Below are 25,170 nucleotides of genomic sequence, written 5' to 3'. Positions count from 1 at the left end.
GCTTTTTATTGGAAATAATTTTAAATTTACAAAAATTTGCAAAACTAAACTTAGTACAAAGAAGACAAGTATATGCTTTACCCAGATTCATCTGTTAACATCTTTTCCTGTTTGTTTTACTATTTTTGCTCATGCTGTCTCTCTCCCACCTCCCTTCTCTCCTTACACACACCACACACAAATTTCCTCTGAATTATTTGAGAGTAAGTTACATACATCAAAGCCTTTTAGCCCCATGACACTGACACTTTTAAACAATACAGTCCGCCTGTAATCCTAGCACTTTGGGAGGCCGAGGCAGGCGGATCACCTGAGGTCAGGAGTTCGAGACAGCCTGACCAACATGGAGAAACCCCGTCTTTACTAAAAATACAAAATTAGCCGGGTGTGGTAGCGCATGCCTACAATCCCAGCTACTAAGGAGGCTGAAGCAGGAGAATCACTTGAACCCAGGAGGTGGAGGTTGCGGTGAGCTGAGATCACGCCATTGCACTCCAGCCTGGGCAACAAGAGCAAAACTCCGTTTCAAAAAAAAAAAAAAAAAATAGAAAGTTTCTCATTTTTAAGTTTGCCTCACATTTCGTCATGATTCCATTGAGGTTATACATTATTGGCCTGAATAATGCACAGGTGATATTGTGTCCTTCTCAAGGTATCACATCTTGACTCACATATTGTCTGCCTGCCCTTGGTTGGCTAATTATGATTTCTTAAATTTGATTTAGCCACTGTGCAATTATTTTTTTCTTCCCTTGCAACTATAAGCAGTCTATGTGGAGATACTTCAAAACAATACAAATATCCTGTGGTTTATCAACATTTCTCCCCTAAATTTACCACGGAGTTGCAAAATGACGACTTTCCAACTCCAGCATTGCCTCCACAGGTACCAGTGTTGGCATTCTGCTATAAGCAGGACCTCCCCTTCTCCTTCATTTATTTATCTACTTATTATTGGTATAGGCTCAGAAATGTCTATTTTTCAGTGGTTTACAATTGATTACTGTACTTCATTGTTTTGGTATTCAAATTGCCCCAGATTTGGCCTGTAGGAGCTCCTGTGAGCTCCTGTGCCCTTGTGAATTCCATCTTTTTTTTTTTTTTTTGGTACTTATTTCCTATAATTACTTCATTTTAACTGTTCTTGCCCTGTAATAAAACATGAATGGTACTCTATTAACTAACAGCCATGAGGAAGTTGTCTCTAATTTTATATACCAACGTTACTAAAGAAAATTAAGGGAGGGAATTAATAAATCAATCGGACTTTGTGTTGTTTCTTTGGTATCATTAATGCTAGAATAGATTTCTTGATTTGGACATCCTTCAGAATGTGAGGTGTGTGTACAGTTTGGAGTCCCTTGTATTCGTGTAGGAGTGAAGCTTGAGACCATGTGAATGATGGTCAGCCTTTCCTAGGATTTCTCTGCCAATTTCTAATTTGTCCATGACCTTTACTTTGCTTATTGTGTTTTTCCCCTAGCCTGGCACCATATCGAGGGTGGTTTCCAGTGATTTCCAGTCTCTGCTGCTCCAATTTTGTTTATTTCTACACTTTTAATAGCCTTAAAGCACTCTGGGTCAAAGGTCAACGTTCTACCACTGGAAAAGATCTGGTAGTTGGGTTTGTTGCAGGTAACAAGGTTTTCTGGGTATAAAATGTTTTTATATTTACCTTGTGGTTTTATATCCTCTAAGAGGTTATTTAGCCCCAAGTAATGCTTACAAAGAATATAGCCAGTTTTCCAACTTGGTTTTTTTTTTTTTTTTAATTGTGTTAAAAAACATGACATAAAATTTACCATGTTAATTTTAAGTGTAAGGTCAGTAGTGTTAAACATGTTCACAATGTTATGAAACAAATCTCCAGTACTTTTGCATATTGCAGACCTGATTCTATTCTCATTAAACTCCCCTTTTCCCTTTCCCTGAGCCCCTAGTAACCACCATTCTACTTTCGGTTTCTAAGAATTTGACTACTTTAGATACTTGATATAAGTCGAATCATACACTACTTGTTTTTTTTGTGACTGGCTTACTTCACTTAGTATAATGTCTTCTACTTTCATCCATGCCATATAGCATGTGACATGACTTCCTTACTTTTTTATGACTGAATAATATTCCATTATATGTATATATCACATTCTGTTTATCCATTCATCTGTTAATAGGCACTTAAGTTGCTTCCATCTTTTGGCTGTTGTGAATAGTGCTATGAAAATGGATGTGTAGCTCTCTCTTTGAGAGCCTGCTTTCCATTCTTCTGGATATATACCCAGAAGTGGGATTGCTGGATCATTTGGAATTCTGTTCAGTTTTCTCGGGAACCTCCATACTGTTTTCCATAACATTTATAATCCCACCAACAGTACACAGAAGTTCCCATTTTTCCACATCCTCACTAACACTTACTTTCTGTTTTATGATAGTAGCCATCCTAATGGGTATGAGGTGATATCTCACTGTGGCTTTGATTTGCATTTCTCTGATGATTAGTGATGCTGAACATCACTTTTCATATGTTTGTTGGCCATTTGTATATTATCTTTGCAGAAATGTCTGTTCTGGTTCTTTGTCTATTTTTTAATCAGGTTATTACATTTTTTTGCTTTGAAGTTGTAGGATGTCTGTATGTGGTATAATAAAAAATGTATGTGGCCTTTGTCCCTGGTTCTTGGCACAGTTCCTAAAACCATTGGAATTTCCTGAGTGGTAGTATCTTTTGTTATTCCTAATGTGCCCCTTTGAACTATCCCTGAGTTTAGGCTAATAAAGTTACTATTGGTGGGCTCCGAGATAGCTTCAGGATGGAGGCTGGTGGCCAGAGGAACCAGCCATGTGTTTAGAGAGAAGGGGAGAGAGGTTGAATTTTGGATAAATAACTCAGGATAGAAGTCTAGGAGTCATCACAGGCTCTTCGTGCCTTCCCACCCTCCACATCTGCTTGGCCATCAAGAACCATTGGTCTGTCTCCTCACTATCTCTTGGATCCATTTCCTCTTCTCCATATCCATAGCCATTTCCCCAAATCAAACCTTATCATTGCTCACCTGGACTATTGCACTACAGTCTGATCTTCCCTTTGAGGTCTTCCTCATGAACCCACTTTGCACAGTTTTGCAGCCTTTCTAGGAGAGTAGTTTTCAAAGAGTATCACAACTCAAAGAACTCAAGTTTGAGATTTGTTCACTTGGGGAAAAAAATTAGAATAGTTCCTGTACAGAAAAAGACTTGTTTTTTACATAAATTACAACAAATGGCAATCTAGTGGGATCTTCTATACTTGAGACCAGTTATTTGTAATACTTTTATTTTAATCATTTTAGATTAGTTTATATGTATTTGCATTTGAAAGATTATAACTTACAAGGACTAACTCATATAACTTTCCATGAAACTTCTAATTCATGGACTATATGTTGAAATCTTTTGCTTTTTAAATTGTCCAAAGCGGTTTATTTGCTGTGTCTGCCATCCCATTACCCACCAGATATATACCACCCCTGTGTTACTCTCTCTGTCCTGTTCATCTCCTTTCTAACTCTTAGCGCAATTTAGGATTACAGCAGACTCCCCCATACCTAACACAGCTGGACTGGTATAGTAGGGCAGTTAGCTTTCATTTTTTACTTTTTTCCACTTGTTTAAAATTTTTTTTTCAGGGCTCATGAACAATTTTTTTCTTTTTTTTTTCAGGGCTCAATTTTAAAAAGTCAGTTAAAGTAACACATATAATAAATAGCCTACTAACCTGAATTGTTGTATTTTAACTTTAAAGTTCACTCTTCCACTTTTTTTTTTTTTTTTTTTTTTTTTTTTTTTTTTTGAGATTGTGTCTCACTCTGTTGCCCAGGCTGGAGTGCAGTGGCATAATCTTGGATCGCTGCAACCTCCACCTCCTGGGTTCAAGCAATTTTCCTACCTCAGCCACCTGAGTAGCTGGGATTACAGGCACCCACCACCATGCCCAGCTAATTTTTTATATTTTTAGTAAAGATAGGGTTTCACCATGTTGGCCAGGCTGGTCTTGAACTCCTGACCTCAGGTGATCTGCCTGCCTCGGCCTCCCAAAGTGCTGGGATTACAGGCGTGAGCCACTGCGCCCAACCTAAAGTGTTTTCTTGAGTGTGTGAGAAGGGGGTAGGATTACAGTTGACACACAGGAGAGTCTACGGGTCTGTGTTGACTGTGAGCATCATCTGTTGTCTTGTCAGAAAATGGTCCAAGGCCAGGTGTGGTGGCTCACCCCTGTAATCCCAGCAGTTTGGGAGGTCAAGGCAGGAGGATCACTTGAGCCCACAGTTTGAGACCAGCCTGGGCAACATAGCAAGACCCCATCTCTATAAAAAATAAATTTTAGACCAGGCGCGGTGGCTCACGCCTGTAATCCCAGCACTTTGAGAGGCTGAGGCGGGTGTATCACCTGAGGTCAGGAGTTCGAGAACAGCCTAGCCTACATGGTGAAACCCCACCTTTACTGAAAAATACAAAAAATTAGCCAGGTGTGGTAGCAGGTGCCTGTAATTCCACCTACTTGGGAGACTGAGGCAGGAGAATTGTTTGAACCTGGCAGGCAGAGGTTGCAGTGAGCCAAGATCATGCCACTGCACTCCAGCCTGGGCAACAAGAGGGAAACTCTACCTCTAAATAAACAAACAAACAAACATAAAATATTTTAAAAGGTAGGGAAAGAAGGAAAGAAAGAAAATGAAAATGGTCAGGAGACCCAGCTCCTGAGTCGCTGGCATCAGGGATCCTCCGTGGCGTGTCATCGGCATCGTCGGGCCCCTGGGTGCACCCCCGCGGCAGACAGAGCTCACGCCCCTTCCCACCCCGTGGCTGGTCTGGGGTCTGGGCACCGCATGGACGGTGGCTCTGTAGGACGCAGGGACTGGGCTGCAGCCCATGCCTCGAGCAGACTGCATTACGAAGCATCTGTCATACTCCTGCCGGGACCAAGTGGTATGGGGCTTCGGCCGTGGCTACAAGCAGCTGGGCATCCCCCACAGCTAATTTTCCTGAGCAAGTGGTAGATAATCTGCCAGCCGATATATCCAGTGGCATTTATTATGGTTGGGCCAGTGCTGAAAGTAGAGATGGTCAGAAGATGGTGGTGAGCATACGATGGAACCCATACTATGAGAATACGAAGAAGTCCATGGAAACACATACCATGCATACCTTCAAAGAGCACTTCTATGGGGAAATCCTGAGTGTGGCCATTGTTGGCTACCTCAGACCAGAAAAGAACTTTGATTCATGAAGAGTCACTTATTTCAGCAATTCAAGGTGATTTTTGAGGAAGCTAAGAAATGACTAGATTTACCAGAACTTTTGAAACTCAAAGGAGACAATTTCTTCCAGGTTTCTAAAAGCAAAATAATGAATGGCCACTGATGAAAAATCATATTATTTATTCATTCACTGTCTTCCAGTATTTCAGTGTTTTGTTTTGTTTTTATTTTATTTTATTTTAAGTTTTTGAGATGGAGTCTCACTCTCTCTCCCAGGCTGGAGTGCAGTGGCGTGATCTTGGCTCACTGTGACCTCTGCCTCCCAGGTTCAAGTGATTCTGCTGCCTCAGCCTCCTGAGTAGCTGGAATTACAGGCGCACACCACCACGCCTGGCTAATTTTTGTATTTTTAGTAGATATGGAGTTTCATCATGTTGGTCAGGCTGGTCTCGAACTCCTGACCTCGTGATCTGTCTGCCTTGGCCTCCCAAAGTGCTGGGATTATAGGCATGAGCCGCAACGCCTGGCCCAGTGTTTATTATTGTCCAGCCTCATCTTGGTTATATTTCAAAAATCAAACATTTTCCTACAGCTGTGAATTAAACAGTACAATGTATTTACCATATCATGCTTCATCTGTTAAATTAAGCGCATCATGTCATAGCACTAAAAAGATTCATTTAAAAATCAAGATTTAAAAAATATTTATTGATTAAGATGTACCACTAGGAAGGTATTACATGTGTATAAGTATGGGTAAAAAGGCAAGTCACTAGTTTGTGATGAAAAGTAAAATTTTCATGGTAAAATACCAGCATGTATGTACTTGTATAGTGCGTACTTCTAAATAGAGAAGGCTTATAAAAGTAAATGGATTAAGGCCAAGTGCAGTGGCTCACGCCTGTAATCCCAGCACTTTGGGAGGCCACGGTGGGAGGACTGCTTGAGCTCCGGAGTTCAAGACCAATCTCGGCAACATAGCGAGACCCCATCTCTATAAATAAAACAAAAGTAAATGCATTAAATGGAAGGTTGATAGTTTATCATAAACCTACAAAGATGTTTGTAAAATTTTGTTTTAGTCATTTTCTTTGAACTCACATCATTATACCATCTTCATTTTTGTATGGAGCTGGTTCAATTCTAAGTCCTCTAGACTTTCCCTGCCTATCTTTGTTGTTGTTGTTGTTGTTGTTGTCGAAGACAGTAAAATAAGTGTTTTTCAAGTCTAAAAAAAAAAAGAAAAGAAAACTGTCAAGAACTGCTATTCTGAAACTCTAAGTCTGTTTTATCCCTGCTTAAAAGCTTTCAGTATCTGTTCCTTGCATGCAGCTTGGCACCTTCAGTATACCAGACTCCTGCTGTTTATAGGATAAAAGCCTGACATATCTTATCTGCTGTGATACAAATTACCTCAAGCTTGATCTTTACTGATCTTGACTGCAGACACCACAGCACACTGAGCCCTTGTAACAGGTAGGCTACTCGCTAGGATGCCTGTGCTCTTCCACTTCTAGTAACTGAGTTTTACGCTTACCAAGAGTGAACTGTTTATTCTCAAATCTGCTTATGCCAGTTGCATCTGTTACTGTAGGGAAAGCATTATGGTATGGGTGTACTTCCATGCCAAACTGTGAGTCTTTGACTGTACCAAGCCATGTAGTAACCCCATTCCTCTACAGCAACTGTGGTCTGTCTGACAACAGTCTTACTGCTTATTTCATCTTATTAACTCCCATTCATCCCTTTATTCTCAGCTACTTCTTCTTCAGGAATCTTTCCTTGTTTCCTGTACCCACCACCCCTAGGTTTTATTCTGGGTTAGGTGCCCTTTCTATGTGCTCCAACATGGTATCTACCTCTGTCTTAGTGTTTATTGTCTAACAATAAGTCTGAATATTCTTCTTCATCTTTTGCTAGACAGTAAGCTCCTTAAAGGCAGAGATTACATTTTTGTTATTTCCACATCCCCAGTGTCTTAGCACACTGCCTAGTACATAGAAGGTACTTATTAAACGTTGAGTGAATGAATTAAATTTAAAATACTGCTCCTCCTGGAGTCTTCTCCATTTTACTAAATGGCAGCTCTGGTCTTCCAGTTGCTCCACCAAAAATCTTGAATATATCTTCCTTCTCTCTGACCCCACCTCCAATCCATGAGCAAACCTTTCTTCTTATGATACCCAGAATTCAACTACAGTCGGCCCTCATCCGTGGGTTCCACATCTGTGGATTCGGCCAACTGTGGATTGAAAGTATTTGGGGAAAAAGAAGAGGGTAGTTGTATCTATACTGAACATGTAGACTTTTTTTTCTTGTCATTATTCCCTAAACAATACAGTATAACAACTATCTACATAGCCTTTACATTGTATTATAAGTAATCTAGAGATTAAAGTGTATGGGAGGATGTATGTAGGTTACATGCAAATACTTGTGTCATTTTATATCAGGGACTGGAGCATCTGGGGATCTTGATATCCAAGGGGGTCCTGGATCCACTTTCCCTAAGATACTGCGAAGTAACCGTACTTTCCTCTCCACCACCACCTCAGTCCCAACCACCGTCATCAAATCTTTCTGGAATTATCTCCAGAGCCTCCTACTTTTTTTTTGCAACAGGGTCTCACTTTGTCACCCAGGCTGGAGTGCAGTGGCACGATCTTGGCTCACTGCAACCTCTGCCACCCGGGTTCAAGCGATTCTCCTGCCTCAGCCTCTCTAGTAGCTGGGACTACAAGCACACACCACCATGCCCAGCTAATTTTTTGTATTTTCGTAGAGACAGAGTTTCACCACGTTGGCCAGGCTGGTCTCAAACTCCTGACCTCAAGTGAGCTGCCTGCCTTGGCCTCCCAAAGTGCTGGGATTACAGGCATGAGCCACTGTGCCCAGCCAGAACCTCCTAACTGATCTGTCACTTTCTCCTTAGTCTCCTTCAGTCTGTATTCAGCACAGCAGCCAGTGTGATCATGTTAAAACATGAATGAGGGCTGGGTACAGTGGCTCATGTCAATAATCCCAGCAGTTTGGGAGGCTAAGGTGAGAGAATTGCTTGAGGCCAGGAGTTTAAGACAGCCTGGGCACCATAGCAAGACCTCATTTCTACAAAAAAAAAAAAAACACAATTAGCAGGGCATGGTGGCATGCACTTGTAGTCCTAGCTATTCAGGAGTCGTTCAGAGTGAGACCCTGTCTCTTAGAAAAAAAATTTAAAAAGTGAATGAGATCATGTCATTTCTCTGTTCAGAGCCTTCCAGTTGCTTCCCATCTCACTCAGAGGAAAAGCCAAAGTCCTTACCTTGTCCTGCAAAGCCTATTTAACCCGGCCGTCCTATTCTCTTTACTTACACTGCTGCAGCCACCCTGACTTCTTTTCTCCATCCTAAACACTCCTGGCATGTGTCTGCCTGTGTACCTGCTATGACCTCTGCCTGGTAACCATGTGGATAACTCCTTTGCCTCCTTTTAGGTTTTTCCCTAAATGGCCACTGTTAAATGATAAACTTTAGACAAATTGTGTTTAACAGAGCTTTTTGTTTGTTTTTTTGAGGAGTCTCACTCTGTCGCCCAGGCTGGAGTGCAGTGGCGCGATCTCCACTCACTGCAACCTCCGCCTCCCAGGTTCAAGAGATTTTCCTGTCTCAGCCTCCCAAGTAGCTGGGACTACAGGCGCAAGCCATCATGCCCAGCTAATTTTTGTATTTTTAGTAGAGACGGGGTTTCACTCTGTTGGCCAGGCTGATCTCGAACTCCTGACTTAAGGTGATCCACCTGCATCAGCCTCCTAAAGTGTTGGGATTACAGGCGTGAGCCACCGTGCCTGGCCTAACAGAGTTTGATCAAGCAAAGAACAATTCGCAAATTGGGCAGCCCTCAGAACCAGAAGGTCAGAGTGACTCTGGAGCTGTCACATGGTAGAATATTTATGGACAGAAAAAGGAAAGTGATATATAGAAGTCAGAAGTGAGGTACAGAAACAGCCAGATTAGTTACCACTTGTTTACCTTATTTGAACAGTTGGCTGCCTGTGATTGGCTGAAACTCTATGATTGGCACAAGATCCAGGTAGGTTATAGTTCACTATATACTGAGAAACCTTCAAGGTTATTTTTTTTCCTTTTCTTTTTTTTCTTTCTTTTTTTTTTTTTTTTCTGTTGTTGTTGTTGAGACAGGGTCTTGCTCTGTCATCCGGGCACTGGAGTACAGTGGTGCAGTCATAGTTCACTGCAGCCTCCAACTCCTGGGCTCAAGAGATCCCCCTGCCTCGGCCTCCCAAGTAGCTAGGACTACAGGGATGCCACCACACCCAGCTAATTTTTTTTTATTTTTTGTACAGATGGGGGTCTTTCTGTGTTGCCCAGGCTGGTTTCAAACCCCTGGCCTCAAGCGATTCTTCTGCCTCGACCTTCCAAAGTGCTAGGATTACAGGTATTAGCCACTGCTCCCAGCTGAATATTTATTTTAAAAAATAAAAAGAATATTTATTTTTATTGATATTAAATCTAACTTCTTAAAGCAACTAGAAACAAAGATGAAACTTAGTACATATGTTTTCTCCCCCTGCAAACGTATGAGTTAGCAATTCCAAAATGACTTTTTGTATACTTCAGGATAGGTAAATATATTGTGATCCTGGCCTAGTTCGCTTGGACAATAAAGAAAAAGTATATACCCTTTCCCACAAGCCATTTATTCATCATGGTTTGTTCATCAAATATATATTGGGTGTCTAGTATGTGCTAAATCCAGTTCTAGATGCTAAGGATATGGCAGTAAATAAAAAATGAAAATCTCTGTCCTTATGAAGCTTACAATCTAATATTGTAAGATAGACAATAAACAAGGAAAATACATAGTATGTTAGAGGATAAGGTTACAGACAAAATTTAAGCAGAGAAGGGATAGAGAGTACTGAGGGTTAGAAAGAGGTACCATTGGCCGGGCGCGGTGGCTCATGCCTGTAATCCCAACACTTTGAGAGGCCGAGGCCGGTGGATTACCTGAGGTCACGAGTTTGAGACCAACCTGGCCAACATGGCGAAACCCCCTGTCTACTAAAAATACAAAAATTAACTGGGTGTGGTAGCGGGCACCTGTCATCCCAGCTACTTGGGAGGCTGAGGTAGGAGAATCACTTGAACCCAGGAGGCGGAGGTTGCAGTGAGCGGAGATCGAGCCACTGCACTCCAGCCTGGGAGACGGAGCGAGACTCCATCTCCAAAAAAGAAAAAAAGAGGTACCATTTTAGATAGTATGGTGTTAAGTCAAGTTAAAGCTGTCTCTACATATTTTAACTTCAGTGCTGGGAATGGTAAAAAATTAAAAATAAATTAGCCGGCATGTGCCTGTAATCCCAGCTACTTGGGAGGCTAAGGAGAGAGGATCACTTGAGCCCAGGAGTAAGGAGGCTGCAGCAAGACCATGTCTCAAAAAAACAAAATAAAATAAAATAAATAATTGTAACAGCTAATGGAATAAAACAGGTGTGAAAGTGAATTCCTGTGTTTTGAAATTGTAAATAAAAGGAATAATCACTTGGTGATTGGATTAGATTAGTGGTTCTCCACTGAGGCTGATTTTGACCCACAGGGTCAAATGTGGCATCTAGTGGGTAGAGGCCAGGGAGACTGCTAATCATCCTACACAAGAGCCCACATACACACACAACAAATAATTTTCCACCCCAAAATATTAGTACTGTCACAGTTGGGAGACTCTGGGTTAAAGAATTTTACAATCCTTTGTAATTGTGAGATTCTCTGATTGTAGGTCTTCTCTTTTTCTGAAGGTTGAGAGTTCCTTGAAAATTACTTTTGTGAGTTTTAAACTTCTCTTCATAACAAGTTTTTATATCTTAATATGTACATATTTTATAATAATTATAACAGCTTTCTTCCTGCTGTGAGTATTATAATCACTGTAGAAATGAGTTGTATCATCTCTGAGGAGAACTAGGAACAGCGTTGTTGCTCTTCAAATTCTTCTTGAAACTTAGAAATTTATTATTTATTGTATTTTCCCAGAAAAACAAGCCTATAAAGCTTCATATCTTGGGGAATAATGTGGGAACAGAACCTTAACAAATAAATGAAGAGACACTTATTTTTATGAAATTGGAATTTTTAGCAATAACTCTTACTGAATGCCAAAGGTATTATCATTGTTGTGATAGTTCAAAATGTATTTCCTGCCCTCTGGCCTTAAATCTGGCAAGACAGGTTTGTTCCTGTTGTGTGTAAAGTTTCATTCCTTCCTGTGGAGTCAAGTGAGATTTGTTAGATTTGTGCCTTTGTTTTGCCATTTTCTTATATCCATAGTCATTGCACGTATTTCCCAGAAGTGCATACCCAATTAGCCTACTTCGTTTGTGTTTTCTCTCCACAACAAAGGAGACTCACTGCTGATAAAACTATATGTTTTCAAGATTTCAGGAGTAAATAGCTGTGTTCTAATTGTTCCTTGATTTAGTGAATAATTTTAGTGTGTTCAATTACTGTTATTCATCTCTTAATTTTGGTTTATTCTTTCTTGTAAATGATTTGTTACATAAAAGAAAGAAAGAAAATAGAATTACAGACATTAGAATTAGAAAAAAAACAGTCTTCTGCCCTTTGGTAGGTAAAGTATTAATTTGTATTTCTACTTTAGAGCTGAAGTGGCACCCACAGCTTGGAACTGGCGGAAGAGTTTTTGTTGTTGTTGTTGTTGTTGTTGTTGTTGTTTTGAGATGGAGTCTTGCTCTGACACCCGGGCTGGAGTGCAGTAGTGCGATCTCGGCTCACTTTAACCTCCACCTTCCGGGTTCAAGCGATTCTCCTGCCTCAGCCTCCTGAGTAGCTGGGACTACAGGCGCCCGCCACCATGCCTGGCTAATTTTTGTATTTTTAGTAGAAACAGGGTTTCGCCGTGTTGGCCAGGCTGGTCTCTAACTCCTGACCTTGTGATCCACCCGCCTCAGCCTCCCAAAGTGCTGGGATTCCAGGCGTGAGCAACCGCACCCGGCCGGAACTGGCAGAAGAGTTACACGGGCTTATAAAAAAGCAGACAATTTTCTTTATCCTTTGGGCCTGTCAGGAGTTGGAATTGGTACTCACGAATGGTTTGTGGCATGCTTCTCTCAGTGGAATGCTGACCTTTGCTTGATGATATAGGTTGCAAGTTTTAGTAAAGCTTTGGATTCTCAAGTATTTTGAGTAGCTTCTCTAGAACTCATAAAATTATACTGGTTAAAAAATACTCCTCCATCTATTTTGGCTTAGAGAGTGAAAAAAAGTACTTGAACTTCTCAGATAAAAAGCTTTGAAATACCAAATGTTCTTACAAGGACTTTATAGTCTGTTATTTAAGTAATGTGGTACATTTTTGTACTTGAGGTTGTCCTTTAGAAGAATCCTTTTAGGCCGGGTGCGGTGGCTCACACCTGTAATCCCAGCACTTTGAGAGGCCGAGGCGGGCGGATCACGAGGTCAGGAGATCGAGACCATCCTGGCTAACACGGTGAAACCCCGTCTCTACTAAAAATACAAAAAATTAGCCGGGCGCGGTGGCGGGCGCCTGTAGTCCTGGCTACTCGGGAGGCTGAGGCAGGAGAATGGTGTGAGGCGGGGAGGCGGAGCTTGCAGTGAGCCGAGATAGAACCACTGCACTCCAGCCTGGGCGAAAGAGTGAGACTCCATCTCAAAAAAATAAATAAATAAATAAAAAAGAAGAATCCTTTTAGTCTTTCTGCTTGTGTTAATAATGGGGATATGAAAGCAGATTTTTTTTTCTTTTTTCTTTTTTTAATAAGAAAAGGTCTCACTCTGTTGCCCAGCTCTGGAGTGCAGTGGCATGATCACAGCTCACTGCAGCCTCAACCTCCTGGGCTGAAGCGATCTTCCCACTTCAGCCTCTTGAGTAGCTGGAACCACAGGAGTGTGCCACCCTGCCTGGCTAATTTTTAATATTTTTTTAAGAGATGGCGTCTCCCTCTTTTGCCCAGGCTGCTATTGAACTCCTAGGCTCAAGTGATCCTCCCATATCAGCCTCTCAAAGTGCTGAGATTACAGGCATGAGCCACCACACTGGGTATGAAAGCAGAATTTTAAAGAATGGTTAGATCTTAATCTTAGCTGCATTGCCTCCTAAGTGTTTTTGTATGTGCCTACCTCTTAAATGAAGATAATTTTTATTTCTGAAGAATTTATTTAACAGGCAACATATTTCACTTGTTTAGAAAGGTGGGTGCACTATATATACCTTTCTACGTGGAAGCTTGTGATCTCTGGTCCTGAGCTCTCCTGTCCTCCTTTTCTCTTAAAAAAAATGCAGTAGACTGCTCAATAGTACTTTCTTGTCTGATTTTTCTGGCTGTTGGTTTTTCTCTGTTAAGTGAAGTGTGCATTGCATTGAATAGGAATACATTCTAAAATCTAGGCAAATAGGAATGTGTTAATATCCCTCTATACTGGCCTCTGGGGCATGGGTGCTTTTGAAAAAATGAGACTAGCAAGAATCTGTAACTAAGGGTTTTTTAGATTATAGGCAATGCCTCCAGCGACAATGTATGAGCATTTTAAGTTATAACTAAAGATGACTCCTTTATGTTATGTGAATCTATAAAAATATAACAAATACGACGATAAATTTATTAGGTGATGTCTTTTATTTTGAGAAATGTGCTCTCATAATGCTCCTTAGAGATAGGCAGCAGAATATCTTTAACAACTGTATGCAACCAATGAAAAAATTGAATTTGAATCTCTTGGCTGTTTTGTCAAGTTTATCCTTGGTTAGACTGTATTTCCTATATATAATATTTTGAGATATCTTAAATCAAAACTTTATTTCTTCAATTATCTTTAAATGGATTTTAGTAAAAGACTTCTCTTCCTTAGGATTTTTTCTCTTGGTTCTTCAGATCTTGACTAGAGCCAGACAGTTGGATGTGTGCTTTTTTACTGAGTTTGTTCATTGCTTCATTTGTTCCACTATTTATTTAACAAATGTTTATAAAGTATATACCATGTGTCAGGCACATTGTTAAAATTCTATCTGGTATTTTTTTTTTAATCATTTCAGGACTGGTGAGGAATATTTTAATATCTCAAGATGGTGTTAAATTGGGATCATATGTTTTCAGAAAAGAAGCACCTGGCTCATTATATTGTTCTACTCTGAGGCAACCTTGGGGGGCCAAGATCCCCATCCTTAAGCTTGTAAGGATCATGATGCTTGTAAAGCTGTTTCAGGTGTTTTGTGACACTTACCTGATGCTTGCTGCCTGCCTATCCTAATTCTCTAAGCAAGGAGGAACTCTTCAGTGAGCTTCTAGTCTCTGTTAAGGCACTTTTAAATGTCACCACCTTTCCCCCTCCTGTCACTCATCATACCATATCCATACTCACTTCAAACCGTGTGAGCTACTTAAGTAGGAGTTGTAAATTGTGTGTTTTATCTGATATTGTCATGGACCTAGCATGTTAGCTGTAAGCCACTCTCATCTCTAAAGCTGTTATGTTAAAATTATATTTAAAGCTATATCAAAATTGCTACTTCTAGTGGTATATAAATTGACAAATAGATTGCCTATTGTACAAATGAGGGAACTTATTGCTCTTCATCTGAAGAGCTGCTGCCGCCAACCATTTTGCTATCAGCAAAGCTTCCAAATCGCGTCTAACAGTAGTGGCTTGTGTTGTACCCTGGCACAAAGAGACACCTTACCTTAGGTCTCCTAAGAGGTCAGTGACAGAGATATAAATGGAATATTGGTATGTAGCTTTAAAGCAGCAAAGCTTAAAAGCTGACATTTTGCCTTCCCTTTTTCGCTCCATCTTTCTTGTTAAAGGAGTGGTTAATGTGTTGCTAACAACTCCACTCTGGGTGGTAAACACCAGACTGAAGCTGCAAGGGGCAAAATTTAGGAATGAAGACATTGTACCAACAAACTACAAAGGTATCATTGGTAAGTATCTCTTTGCTGAATTCCTATTTAAGGGTTTTCTTCCTTCTTTGTATCTGGAATATGTTGCCACATAACTACATAACATATCCTTTGCCCACTTTTTGATGGGTTTGTTTGATTTTTTTTCTTGTAAATTTGTTTAAGTTCTTTGTTGATTCTGGATATTAGCCCTTTGTCAGATGGGTAGATTGTAAAAATTTTCTCCCATTGTGTACGTTGCCTGTTCACTCTGACGGTAGTTTCTTTTGCTGTGCAGAAGCTCTTTAGTTTAATTAGATCCCATTTGTCTATTTTGGCTTTTGTTGCCATTGCTTTTACCTAATGTAAATGATGAGTTAATGGGTGCAGCAAACCGATATGGCACATGTATACATATGTAACAAACCTGCACGTTGTGCACATGTCCCCTAGAACTTAAAGTATAATTAAAAAAAAATAAAAGCTGCATAACAGACAACCTCAAATCTCGGCATCCATCAATAGCATTTTTTTTTAACACGTGTTTGTGGATTGACGTGGATTTGGCTCATCTAGGCTGACCGTAGCCTGACAGTCTCAGTTCACATGGCTCTCCTCTTTCTGGGACCAGCATGAGCATATTCTTCTCATTGTGATGGCAAAAGGTCAAGAGGACACACCCAATGGTATAAACACCTTTCAACCCTGTTGGCACCTTGTCTGCTGACATCCCAGTGGCCAAAGCACATCACATAGCCAAGCCCAAGACAAGGGGTAGAGAAGTATGCTGCTCCCAAGGAATATCAGTGGGAGGGGATGAATATTTTTAAAGAATAATCTATACTTTTTTATTCTAGTGTTGTCTTTGGATAGACACCAGATTGGTATCTGATATCTTTGAGCTTCTGCCTTTCAATAGTACCACATTGCCAGGTTCCCCTTTCCCATACATCAATCTTTGTAGTGAAATAGTGGTTTTTAAAAGTCAAATCCTGTATAATAAATTCTAGGAAACAATCTTATCTTTTCTTGTGCTGGACTTTTTTGTGAAATATGTGGGCTCAGTTCACAGTTCTGTGTAATCCAGAATTCCCAGTGATGGTGATAATGACTTAGGAGAATTCGATCATCAGGAACAGTTGTCTGTGATTGAAGTTGGTCTCTCAATAACTTGGTGACTGTCAATGTCTGATTATCAAAAAGTAATTAACTGATAAACTTGCCCCCAAACTATCATTGCAAGAAAGAAATCTTTTTTTTTTTTTTTTTTTTGAAATGGAGTCTTGCTCTGTCACCCAGGCTGGAGTGCAGTGGCACAATCTTGGCTCACTGCAACCTCTGCCTCCTGGGTTCAAGCAATTCTCTTGCCTCAGCCCCCCAAGTAGCTGAGATTACAGGTATGCGCTGCCACACCTAGCTAATTTTTGTATTTTTAGTAGAGACAGGGTTTCACCATGCTGGCTGGGCTGGTCTCAAACTCCTGACCTCGTGATCCACCCACCTTGGCCTCCCAAAGTGCTGGGACTACAGGCGTGAGCCATTGCAGCCGGCTGCAAGAAGGAAATATTTATAGAACCAGTATGGTTTGTGTTCTGGGTACATTTCAACAGAATTCATGTTGTCTTCTCTAGTTGGGGGATTGTGATCATGCTTTTCAAAAGTCCCTGATTTCTTGCTTAGATGCTTTTCATCAGATCATTCGCGATGAAGGAATCTCGGCTTTATGGAATGGCACATTTCCCTCATTGCTGTTGGTCTTCAATCCTGCCATCCAGTTCATGTTTTATGAAGGTTTAAAACGGCAGCTTTTAAAGAAACGGATGAAGGTAATCCCTGATTTTGAAAGCAGTAAAATAATTCTGTCTGACACCTTCTTGTTGACTTGATTGATATGGTTTGTTCTTCCTTTGCTTTCCAGCTTTCTTCCTTGGATGTGTTCATCATTGGTGCAGTAGCCAAAGCAATTGCCACCACGGTGACCTATCCCCTGCAGACGGTACAGTCAATTCTGAGGGTGAGTGCTGGAGTTCTCTTCGCATTTAGTCAAACAGCATTCGAATACATGTGGTCTCTTGATTTAAAACAATGTTAATAAAGCAATAAAGCAGTTAGTTGGTATACCAGAATATTCCCTATCTGTTTTTTTTCTTTTCTTTTCTTTTTTTGAGACAGGATCTCCCTCTGTCACCCAGGTTGGAGTACCGTGGTGCACCATGGGTCTCTATACCCTCGACTTCCTAGGCTCAAGCAGTCCTCCTGCCTCAGCTGCCCAAGTAGCTGAGACTACATACACCACCTTGTCCAGCTAATTTAAAATTTTTTTGTGTGAAGATGGGGTCTCACCATGTTTTCCAGGCTTGTCTCAAAGTCCTGGACTCAAGCGATCCTCCCACCTCGGCCTTCCAAAGTGCTGGGATTATAGGCATGAACCATTGTGCCTGGCCCCCATTTTTTCATTTGTTTGATATTCTGCTTAACTAGGCTGGCTGTCATTGGTTTAGAATGAAGTTTGCATATGTAATTTCTTAGGTAACATAATGTCTCGGAAAACACAGATGTGGAGACAAGTTCCTTAAAGACCTCAGGAAAGCATAAGTTTGCTTCCTTCTCATTCAAGTTGATTGGTTTGGTGCCCCAGCAGGGATTATCCTTTACAAAGTCAGAGGTTAATTCCTTTAGTGTTCACTCAGGAGGAATGAATGATTTAGCTTTTCTGAAGCACTCTCAAACTTCTGTATTTTATTTCATTCAGTTATTTATCCATTCAAATATTTACTAAGTATCCACACTGTGGGAGGACCTGGGCATGCAGTGGTAAATAAAAGTCATAATCCCTACCCTTATGGAGCTAGTGGAAGAGAGAATGAACAGGTAAACAAGCAAAATAAATAGGTAATTACAAATTGAAAAAAGAACTATAAAGGTAATTATTTACTGGAGAGGGGCATGGTGGGGCTCTTCTTAGATAGCATGATTGGAGGTGGGCTTCTTTGAGAAGGAATATTTAAATCAAGATGCAAAGGAGGGTAAGGCCCTAGCGGGGCAGAGTGGAGGAAAGTGCATTCCAGGCAAGGGGAGCATGATGTGTGTGTTAGTCCATTCTCATGCTGCTCTAAAGGACTGCCTGAGACTGGGTAATTTATAAAGGAAAGAGGTTTAATTGACTCACATTTCAGCATGGCTGGGGGGGCCTCAGGAAACTTACAATCATGGTGGAAGGGGAAGCAAACATGTCCTTCTTCACATGGCGGCAGCAAGGACAAGTGCAGGGGGGAACTCCTCCTATAAAACCATCAGATCTCATGAGACTTTTTCACTACCACAAGAACAGTATAGGGGAAACCACCCCCATGATTCAGTTATCTCCACCTGGCCCTGCCCTTGACTTGTGGGGATTATTACAATTCAAGGTGAGATTTGGATGGGGACACAGCCAAACCATATCAATGTACTAAGAATTTGGTGCATCCTAGGGACTGAAAGAAGGCCTCTATGGCAGTGGAGTGGCTCAGGGTGAGATTGCAAGAGCAGCAGGGAAACTGTAGGTGAGGAATGTAGATTTTTATCCTCAGCACTTTAAGCTGAGAATATGTGATGGGAATGGCTTTAAGCTGGGGAATATGGGCTGTGATTTACAATTGAAGAAGACTGTTGTGGCTATTATGTGGTGAATTGGTCAGAAAGCTAAGAGAGAAAGCCAGGGGCAATCTAGTAGGAGGCCATTTCAGTAATACAGGCAAGAGAGGATGGTGGCATAGACCACGGTGGTGGCACTGGAGAGGAGAGGGATAGGATGAGGACAGATTCAAGATCTGTTTTGGAGAAAAATTTCAAAAGGCTTGTTGCTAGATAAAATAGGGGTGGTGGTGAGAATATTCCAGTTCAGAAAAATTAGTACCTTCTGTTAAAAGCATTTTTACTAATATATTATTTTAAAATTGGTACTTAACATAAGGGAATTCAGTAGCATCCTTATAAATGTATTTTAACACTTTTATAATGTAAACACATAATGTGAAGAGCTTAGACTGCAGATGTTCTAAATGATTCATTTCTCAGAATTTCTTAAAGAAGTGGAAGTTATTACCATCTAAATCATCATCCTGGGCATATTTTTTTCTTTTGAGGTAGAATTTTCCCTATACCTCTCTATAAAATGAAAATTATTATGCTTGCTTCATTGAAAAATTTTTCTTAGGCCGGACATGGTGGCTCATGCCTGTAATCCCAGAACTTCAGGAGGCCGAGGTGGGTGGATCATTTGAGGTCAGGAATTCGAGACCAGCCTGGCCAACATGGTGAAACCACATCTCTGCTAAAAATACAAAAATTAGCCAGGCGTGGTGGTACATGTCTATAATCCCAACTACTCGGGAGGCTGAGACAGGAGAATCACTTGAACCTGGGAGGTGGAGGTTGCAGTGAGCCAAAATTGTGCCATTGCACTCCAGCCTGGGTGACAGAGTGAGAAGATGTCTCAAAAAAAAAAAAAAAAAAAAGGAAAAATTTTTCTTATTTTCACTTATTTGATTGAAATATTTCACTCAGTTGAAAAATACAGGATTAATGAAATCTATGGTACTAATTGGATAAATTTATTAATGTATGCTATAAGATGCTACTCCAACATAATATCCTCTCCAGGTAAAAATGAAGATTTTAAAAAGCAGTAACAGTACTTTTGTTTTTTTTCCCTCTTTCCTCAGTTTGGGCGTCATAGACTAAACCCAGAAAACAGAACATTGGGAAGTCTTCGGAATATTCTCTATCTTCTTCACCAACGAGTAAGGTGAGCTTTGTAGATGCCTCACATTCCGTGCTCTCCTTCAGCAGCCATCTCTGCCAGGGAGGGGTTGCATTTCCCTCTCTCACACTACTGCCTTGGTGGTGGCAACCTCCAAAACCTTTCGCTTGCTTGCTGTGCTTAGACGTTTCCCATTTTAGGAGCCTAGTACAGTATGACAGCATTTTGGGAAATTATGGAAAAGTTCAGGTTCTTATTCTTTGTTAGTTACAAATATTCAGAACTCCTTCAGAAAGAGAACCCTTCTATACTTCAGTCACCCTGAGTGTGCTTTCATCAGTGGCATATCCTGTGATGCCTCTTAGCAATATAACATCTGCCTATAGAATAGGAGTACTGGAGAAGGGAGGGGGCAGTGGAAAAAGTGATAATAGTGATGATGATGATGATGATGATGATGATGGTGGTGGTGGTAAGAGTAGCTAACATTTTCAGTGGTTTGCCGTGTGGCAGACACTGAGCTAGAGGCTACACATAGGTAATCTCAATCCTTTTTTTTTTTTTTTTTTTTTGAGACAGAGTCTCGCTCTGTTGCCCGGGCTGGAGTGCAGTGGCGCTATCTCCGCTTACGGCAAGCTCCGCCTCCTGGGTTCACACCATTCTCCTGCCTCAGCCTCCCAAGTAGCTGGGACAACAGGCGCCGGCCACCACGCCTGGCTAATTTTTTGTATTTTTTAGTAGAGATGGGGTTTCACTGTGTTTGCCAGGATGGTCTTGATCTCCTGACCTCGTGATCCGCCCTTCTCAGCCTCCCAAAGTGCTGGGATTACAGGTGTGAGCCACCGCGCCCAGCCTTGTCAATCCTAACAGTAGCTCTGTGAGTTGAGAACTATTGTCATTTCCTGTTTCATTTAAAGAAACTGACACTTAGTGAAGTCAGATAAGTCAGGGACCTCCTTTGAAGCAAAAGCTCTTATAACTTTATTACTGTTCCTAGATACAAGATACTTTGAAAATAAATTTATTATTAAAATAAAATATGCAGCCAGGCAAAGTGGCTCATGCCTGTAATCCCAACACTTTGGAAGGCTGAGACAGGAGGATAGCTTGAGGCCAGGAGTTCAAGACCAGCCTGGGCAAAGTAGTGAGACCCTGTCTCTACAAAAAATATTTACAAAATTAGCCAAGCATGTGGCACAAACCTGTAATCACAGCTACACACGAGGCTGAGGCAGGAGATTCACTTGAGCCCGGCAGATTGAGGCTGTACTGAGCTATGATGGCACCACTGTACTCCAGCCTGGGCTAAAGAGGCAAGACCTTGTATAAAAAAATTAAAAAAAAAAAGAACATTCAAGGGACTAAAAGACAAAATTAGGCTGGGCGTGGTGGCTCACACCTATAATCCCAGCACTTTGGGAGGCCGAGGCAGGCAGATCGCTTTAGCTCAGGAGTTTGATACTGGCCTGGGCAACATAGTGAGACCCCGTCTCTACACAAATAAAAAATTAGCTAGGCATGCTGGTGCCTGCCTGTAGTCCCAGCTACCCAGGAGGCTGAGGTGGAAGGATTGCTTGAACCCAGGAGGTCGAGGCTGCAGTGAGCTGTGATTGTGCCACTGCACTCTAGCCTGAGCAACAGAGTGAGACCTTCTATCAAAAAATAAAATAAAATAAAAGACAAAGAATATGTATAAAGTAAAAAATAAATACTATATCAAGTATTGGGAGGGATGTTGGAGCAAGCAGAACTTACTTTCTTATGCTGCTGGTGGGAATATAGAATGGTACAGCTGCTTTGGAAGGCAATTTGGCATTTTCTTTAAAAATTTTTATATACCACACCTATTATAGGACCCAGCCATCCACTTCAGGGTATTTACCCAAGAGAAATGAAGGCATATGTCTACACAAAAGCTTGTATACAAATGTTAATAATGGCTTTGTTTTTTTTTTTAATTTTTTAATTTTTGATTTTTGTGGGTGCATAGTAGGTATATATTTTTGAGGTATGTGAGATGTTTTGATACAGGCATGCAAAGCATAATAATCGCATCATGGAAAATGGGGTATCTATCCTCTCAAACATTTATTCTTTTTGTTTCAAACAGTCCTATTATACTTTTAGTTATTTTTAAATGTACAATTAAATTATTATTGACTATAGTCACCTGTTGTGCTAGCAAATACTAGGTCTTATTCAAACTATCTATTTTTGTACCTATTAACCATCCCCACCTTCCCCCCGCCACTGCTCTTCCCAGTGGTCTCTGGTAACCATCCTTCTACCTTTATCTCCATGAGTTCAATTGTTTTGATTTTTAGGTCCCTCAAATAAGTGAGAACATGCGATATTTGTCTTTCTGTGCCTGGTTTGTTTCACTTAGCAGAATGACCTCCAGTTCCATCCATGTTGTTACAAACAACAAGCTCTCATTCTTTTTGATGGCTGAATAGTACTGCATTTTGTATAAGTACCACATTTTCTTTATCCATTTATCTGTTGATGGACACGTAGCTTGCTTCCAAATTTAAGACATTATTTGTAAGAACCAAAAACTAGGGCCGGGCACGGTGGCTCACACCTGTAATCCCAGCACTTTGGGAGGCTGAGGCGGGCAGATCACGAGGTCAGGGGATCGAGACCATCCTGGCTAACATGGTGAAACCCCATCTCCACTAAAAATACAAAAAAAAATTAGCCTGGTGTGGTGGCGGGTGCCTCTAGTCCCAGCTGCTAGGGAGGCTGAGGCAGGAGAATGGCTTGAACTCAGGAGGCGGAGCTTGCAGTGAGCCGAGATCGCGCCACTGCACTCCAGCCTGGGCGACAGAGCGAGACTCCGTCTCAAAAAAAAGAAAGTACTTTGACAACAGAAGTCTGTGTTGAAATCTAAAACCTCCATTGCTTGTTCTTATCAAAGTAGCTGTCTAGGTAGCATGTTCTCTGATGCAGGAGCTGACTTCTGTTTTTTCAAACCTCTTTCCCTTTAGACGTTTTGGAATAATGGGACTCTACAAAGGCCTTGAAGCCAAACTGCTGCAGACAGTCCTCACTGCTGCTCTCATGTTCCTTGTTTATGAGAAACTGACAGCTGCCACCTTCACAGTTATGGGGCTGAAGCGTGCACACAAACACTGAGACACCTTCCCATGAAAAATTCCGAAGATGCTCAAGAGGGAGGTTTCCTCCTGAGTGAAGAGAAGTGATTCTCCCTGGACTCTGGCTCCTGCCACCACAAATGTTACCCTCATTGGCTTGAAAAGCATCCAAGGGTGCACAGGGAGTATGGCCAACTGGACCTGTTGTCACCTTAATTGTCATGCTGGCTGGTTGGATTTTGGGGTGGCAGTTGGACTAATGTGAAAAAACCATTGCTGAAAACCTAAAAATGAAAGTTTGTGAGTGTTTATTGGTTTTCTTAAGAGAAATGGACTATTTTGCTCTCATGTGTAATGTTTTCTATTTAAATCTTTCTTAAATATACCAGCTGTTCTCTTTCCCTGAACTCTCCCCCAGGTTCTAGGACAAATTTAATAACATGTAATTCTCCTCAAATACTTTTGTATGTCTCAGTGTTGGTGTTTTCCTCCCTAAAACTAACATTAGGGCTGTGCCACGGGCATGACTTGATTTTTGTTGGGCTTTTTTTTCCCTGCTTAAGGAGAGGTGTCTTTTTAGGATATGAGCTATTTATTTTGTGAAATGAAAATTGTTCATCCCAAATGATTCTCTTATAAACTATTTGTAAATGTCACTTATTCATTAGTGTTTGACATAATTTTTAGAATATTTATTTTGAATCAATCCTTTCATTATGAAAGACTTGAAGTTTTGTGTCCATCCTTACAAGCCCTGGTCAGTCAAGTCCCAATAAATGGTCAGCACAAAAAAGATATTCTTGAAAATTGCTCTTTATTAAGGTATTACGTTGAGTTTGCAACCAGATGGGAAAAATCACAAAAATGAGAAGGGGAGCAGATATCTTGTTGAGGTCTGGATATTATCTCCCTTTATAAACTTGGTGTAGGCTGTATATTTTGAAAATAAACATCTGGTTGAGGTTATTTCATTTGGAAACCTTCCTTAGAGTCCTATTGCTCAGTGTGGTCCATCAGACGGTAGTACTGCCACAAGCTGAGAGCTTGCTGGGCACGCAACCCAGAGTTTCTGAATCCTGTTCCATATTTTAACATTCCCAGGTGATTCACAGCCACATTAAAGTTCAGGAGACCATAGGACCCCTGACCCATGAGAAGAAGTGATTGGTTTCGATTATAGACATCAAGATAAAGATTTTTCTCAAAGGAAAGAGATTAATGTATTAAAACAACCTCTGAAAAATCTAGGAGTCGTATGTCATCTTTTGCTTTCACCTCACAGCACGTTGTTAAGGTGGTAGGGCTTTTATTATGCGGCCAGGAGTGGATTTAGATATCTCGACCCACTCAGGAAGCAAATTCGCTTGACATTACTAGAGCGGTTCTTTGGATTTCTCTGACTTCCTTTTTGTCCCTATAACAAAATGGCGGGTTTTTCATTTGTAAGTCCATGATTTAGTCAGAGAGATTAATAATGAAATACTTCATTATTAAGGATTTAGTTCAATTTTGAGAGTGTAAATTTCCTGATTTCCTCTCTTTAGTCCCTGTGGTAATTTCAAAGTATATGATTGTTAAAGATCATTGCATTGTTCTAGCAAACAAAAATTAGCAGGAGCTAATAATCCGGGAAGAAGACTGAACATTCATCCCCTATTTAAGTCAGAGAATTGAAGACAGAATTGTTTTTTCTATTTTTTAATTTTACTTTAAGGTTTTTGTGTGCCTGTGGCAGACCTTGAGTGGGAAGTACAAAATTATTTTAATTTCTGTATAGGAGAAGAATGATCATAAAGGTGTCATGTGTATTTTCATTATTGTTTTAATTATGCCGTTCCCTTTGGAACTTGAATTTTGAGCTCAGAATATTGTGAGTTGGTCTGTTAGGATAATTTCCAGTTCAAATTATATAGCTGTATTAGGTATTTATGATGTGAGAATGTATTTGATGCTTCTCTTTTTCTGATTTTATGAGGAAACAATTTAACATTGAGGGTTATGTTCCTTATGGAAATTTACAAACTCACTAGTTGAAACTAGTTAGTAACCCACCTAGTTTTATAACCATTGGTTAATAATAAGTTGTTTGAGAAAACTAAAGAGCTGAAGTCTGTACTAGGGAAATGGGAATTTTTTATTTTTGATACTTTGTGCAATTTCTCTAGAATATGAGGATTAAGAACC

At 40.6% G+C, this 25,170-nt stretch overlaps 1 protein-coding gene and 1 pseudogene across 3 annotated transcripts in view; both read left to right on the top strand.

Moving 5' to 3' along the window:
• SLC25A17 (solute carrier family 25 member 17) overlaps positions 1 to 24,229 on the top strand; it is a 49,309-nt gene extending 25,080 nt beyond the window's left edge. For all 3 annotated transcript variants that reach the window (XM_004063515.5, XM_063705006.1, XM_063705004.1), the window contains 6 exons: positions 1,484 to 1,635; positions 15,070 to 15,186; positions 16,825 to 16,970; positions 17,063 to 17,158; positions 19,851 to 19,933; positions 22,879 to 24,229. In XM_004063515.5, the coding sequence (XP_004063563.2) occupies positions 1,484 to 1,635; positions 15,070 to 15,186; positions 16,825 to 16,970; positions 17,063 to 17,158; positions 19,851 to 19,933; positions 22,879 to 23,026 (742 nt within the window). In that variant the 3' untranslated portion in view covers positions 23,027 to 24,229. The remainder of the gene's footprint in view (positions 1 to 1,483; positions 1,636 to 15,069; positions 15,187 to 16,824; positions 16,971 to 17,062; positions 17,159 to 19,850; positions 19,934 to 22,878) is intronic.
• Positions 4,080 to 8,780, top strand: LOC129529518 (riboflavin kinase-like; annotated as a pseudogene).
• Positions 24,230 to 25,170: the final 941 nt, after the last annotated feature.

Source organism: Gorilla gorilla, chromosome 23 (genome assembly GCF_029281585.2).
Source record: "Gorilla gorilla gorilla isolate KB3781 chromosome 23, NHGRI_mGorGor1-v2.1_pri, whole genome shotgun sequence".
NCBI classification, from domain to species: domain Eukaryota; kingdom Metazoa; phylum Chordata; class Mammalia; order Primates; family Hominidae; genus Gorilla; species Gorilla gorilla.
This window is presented reverse-complemented; position numbering and strand designations above follow the sequence as displayed.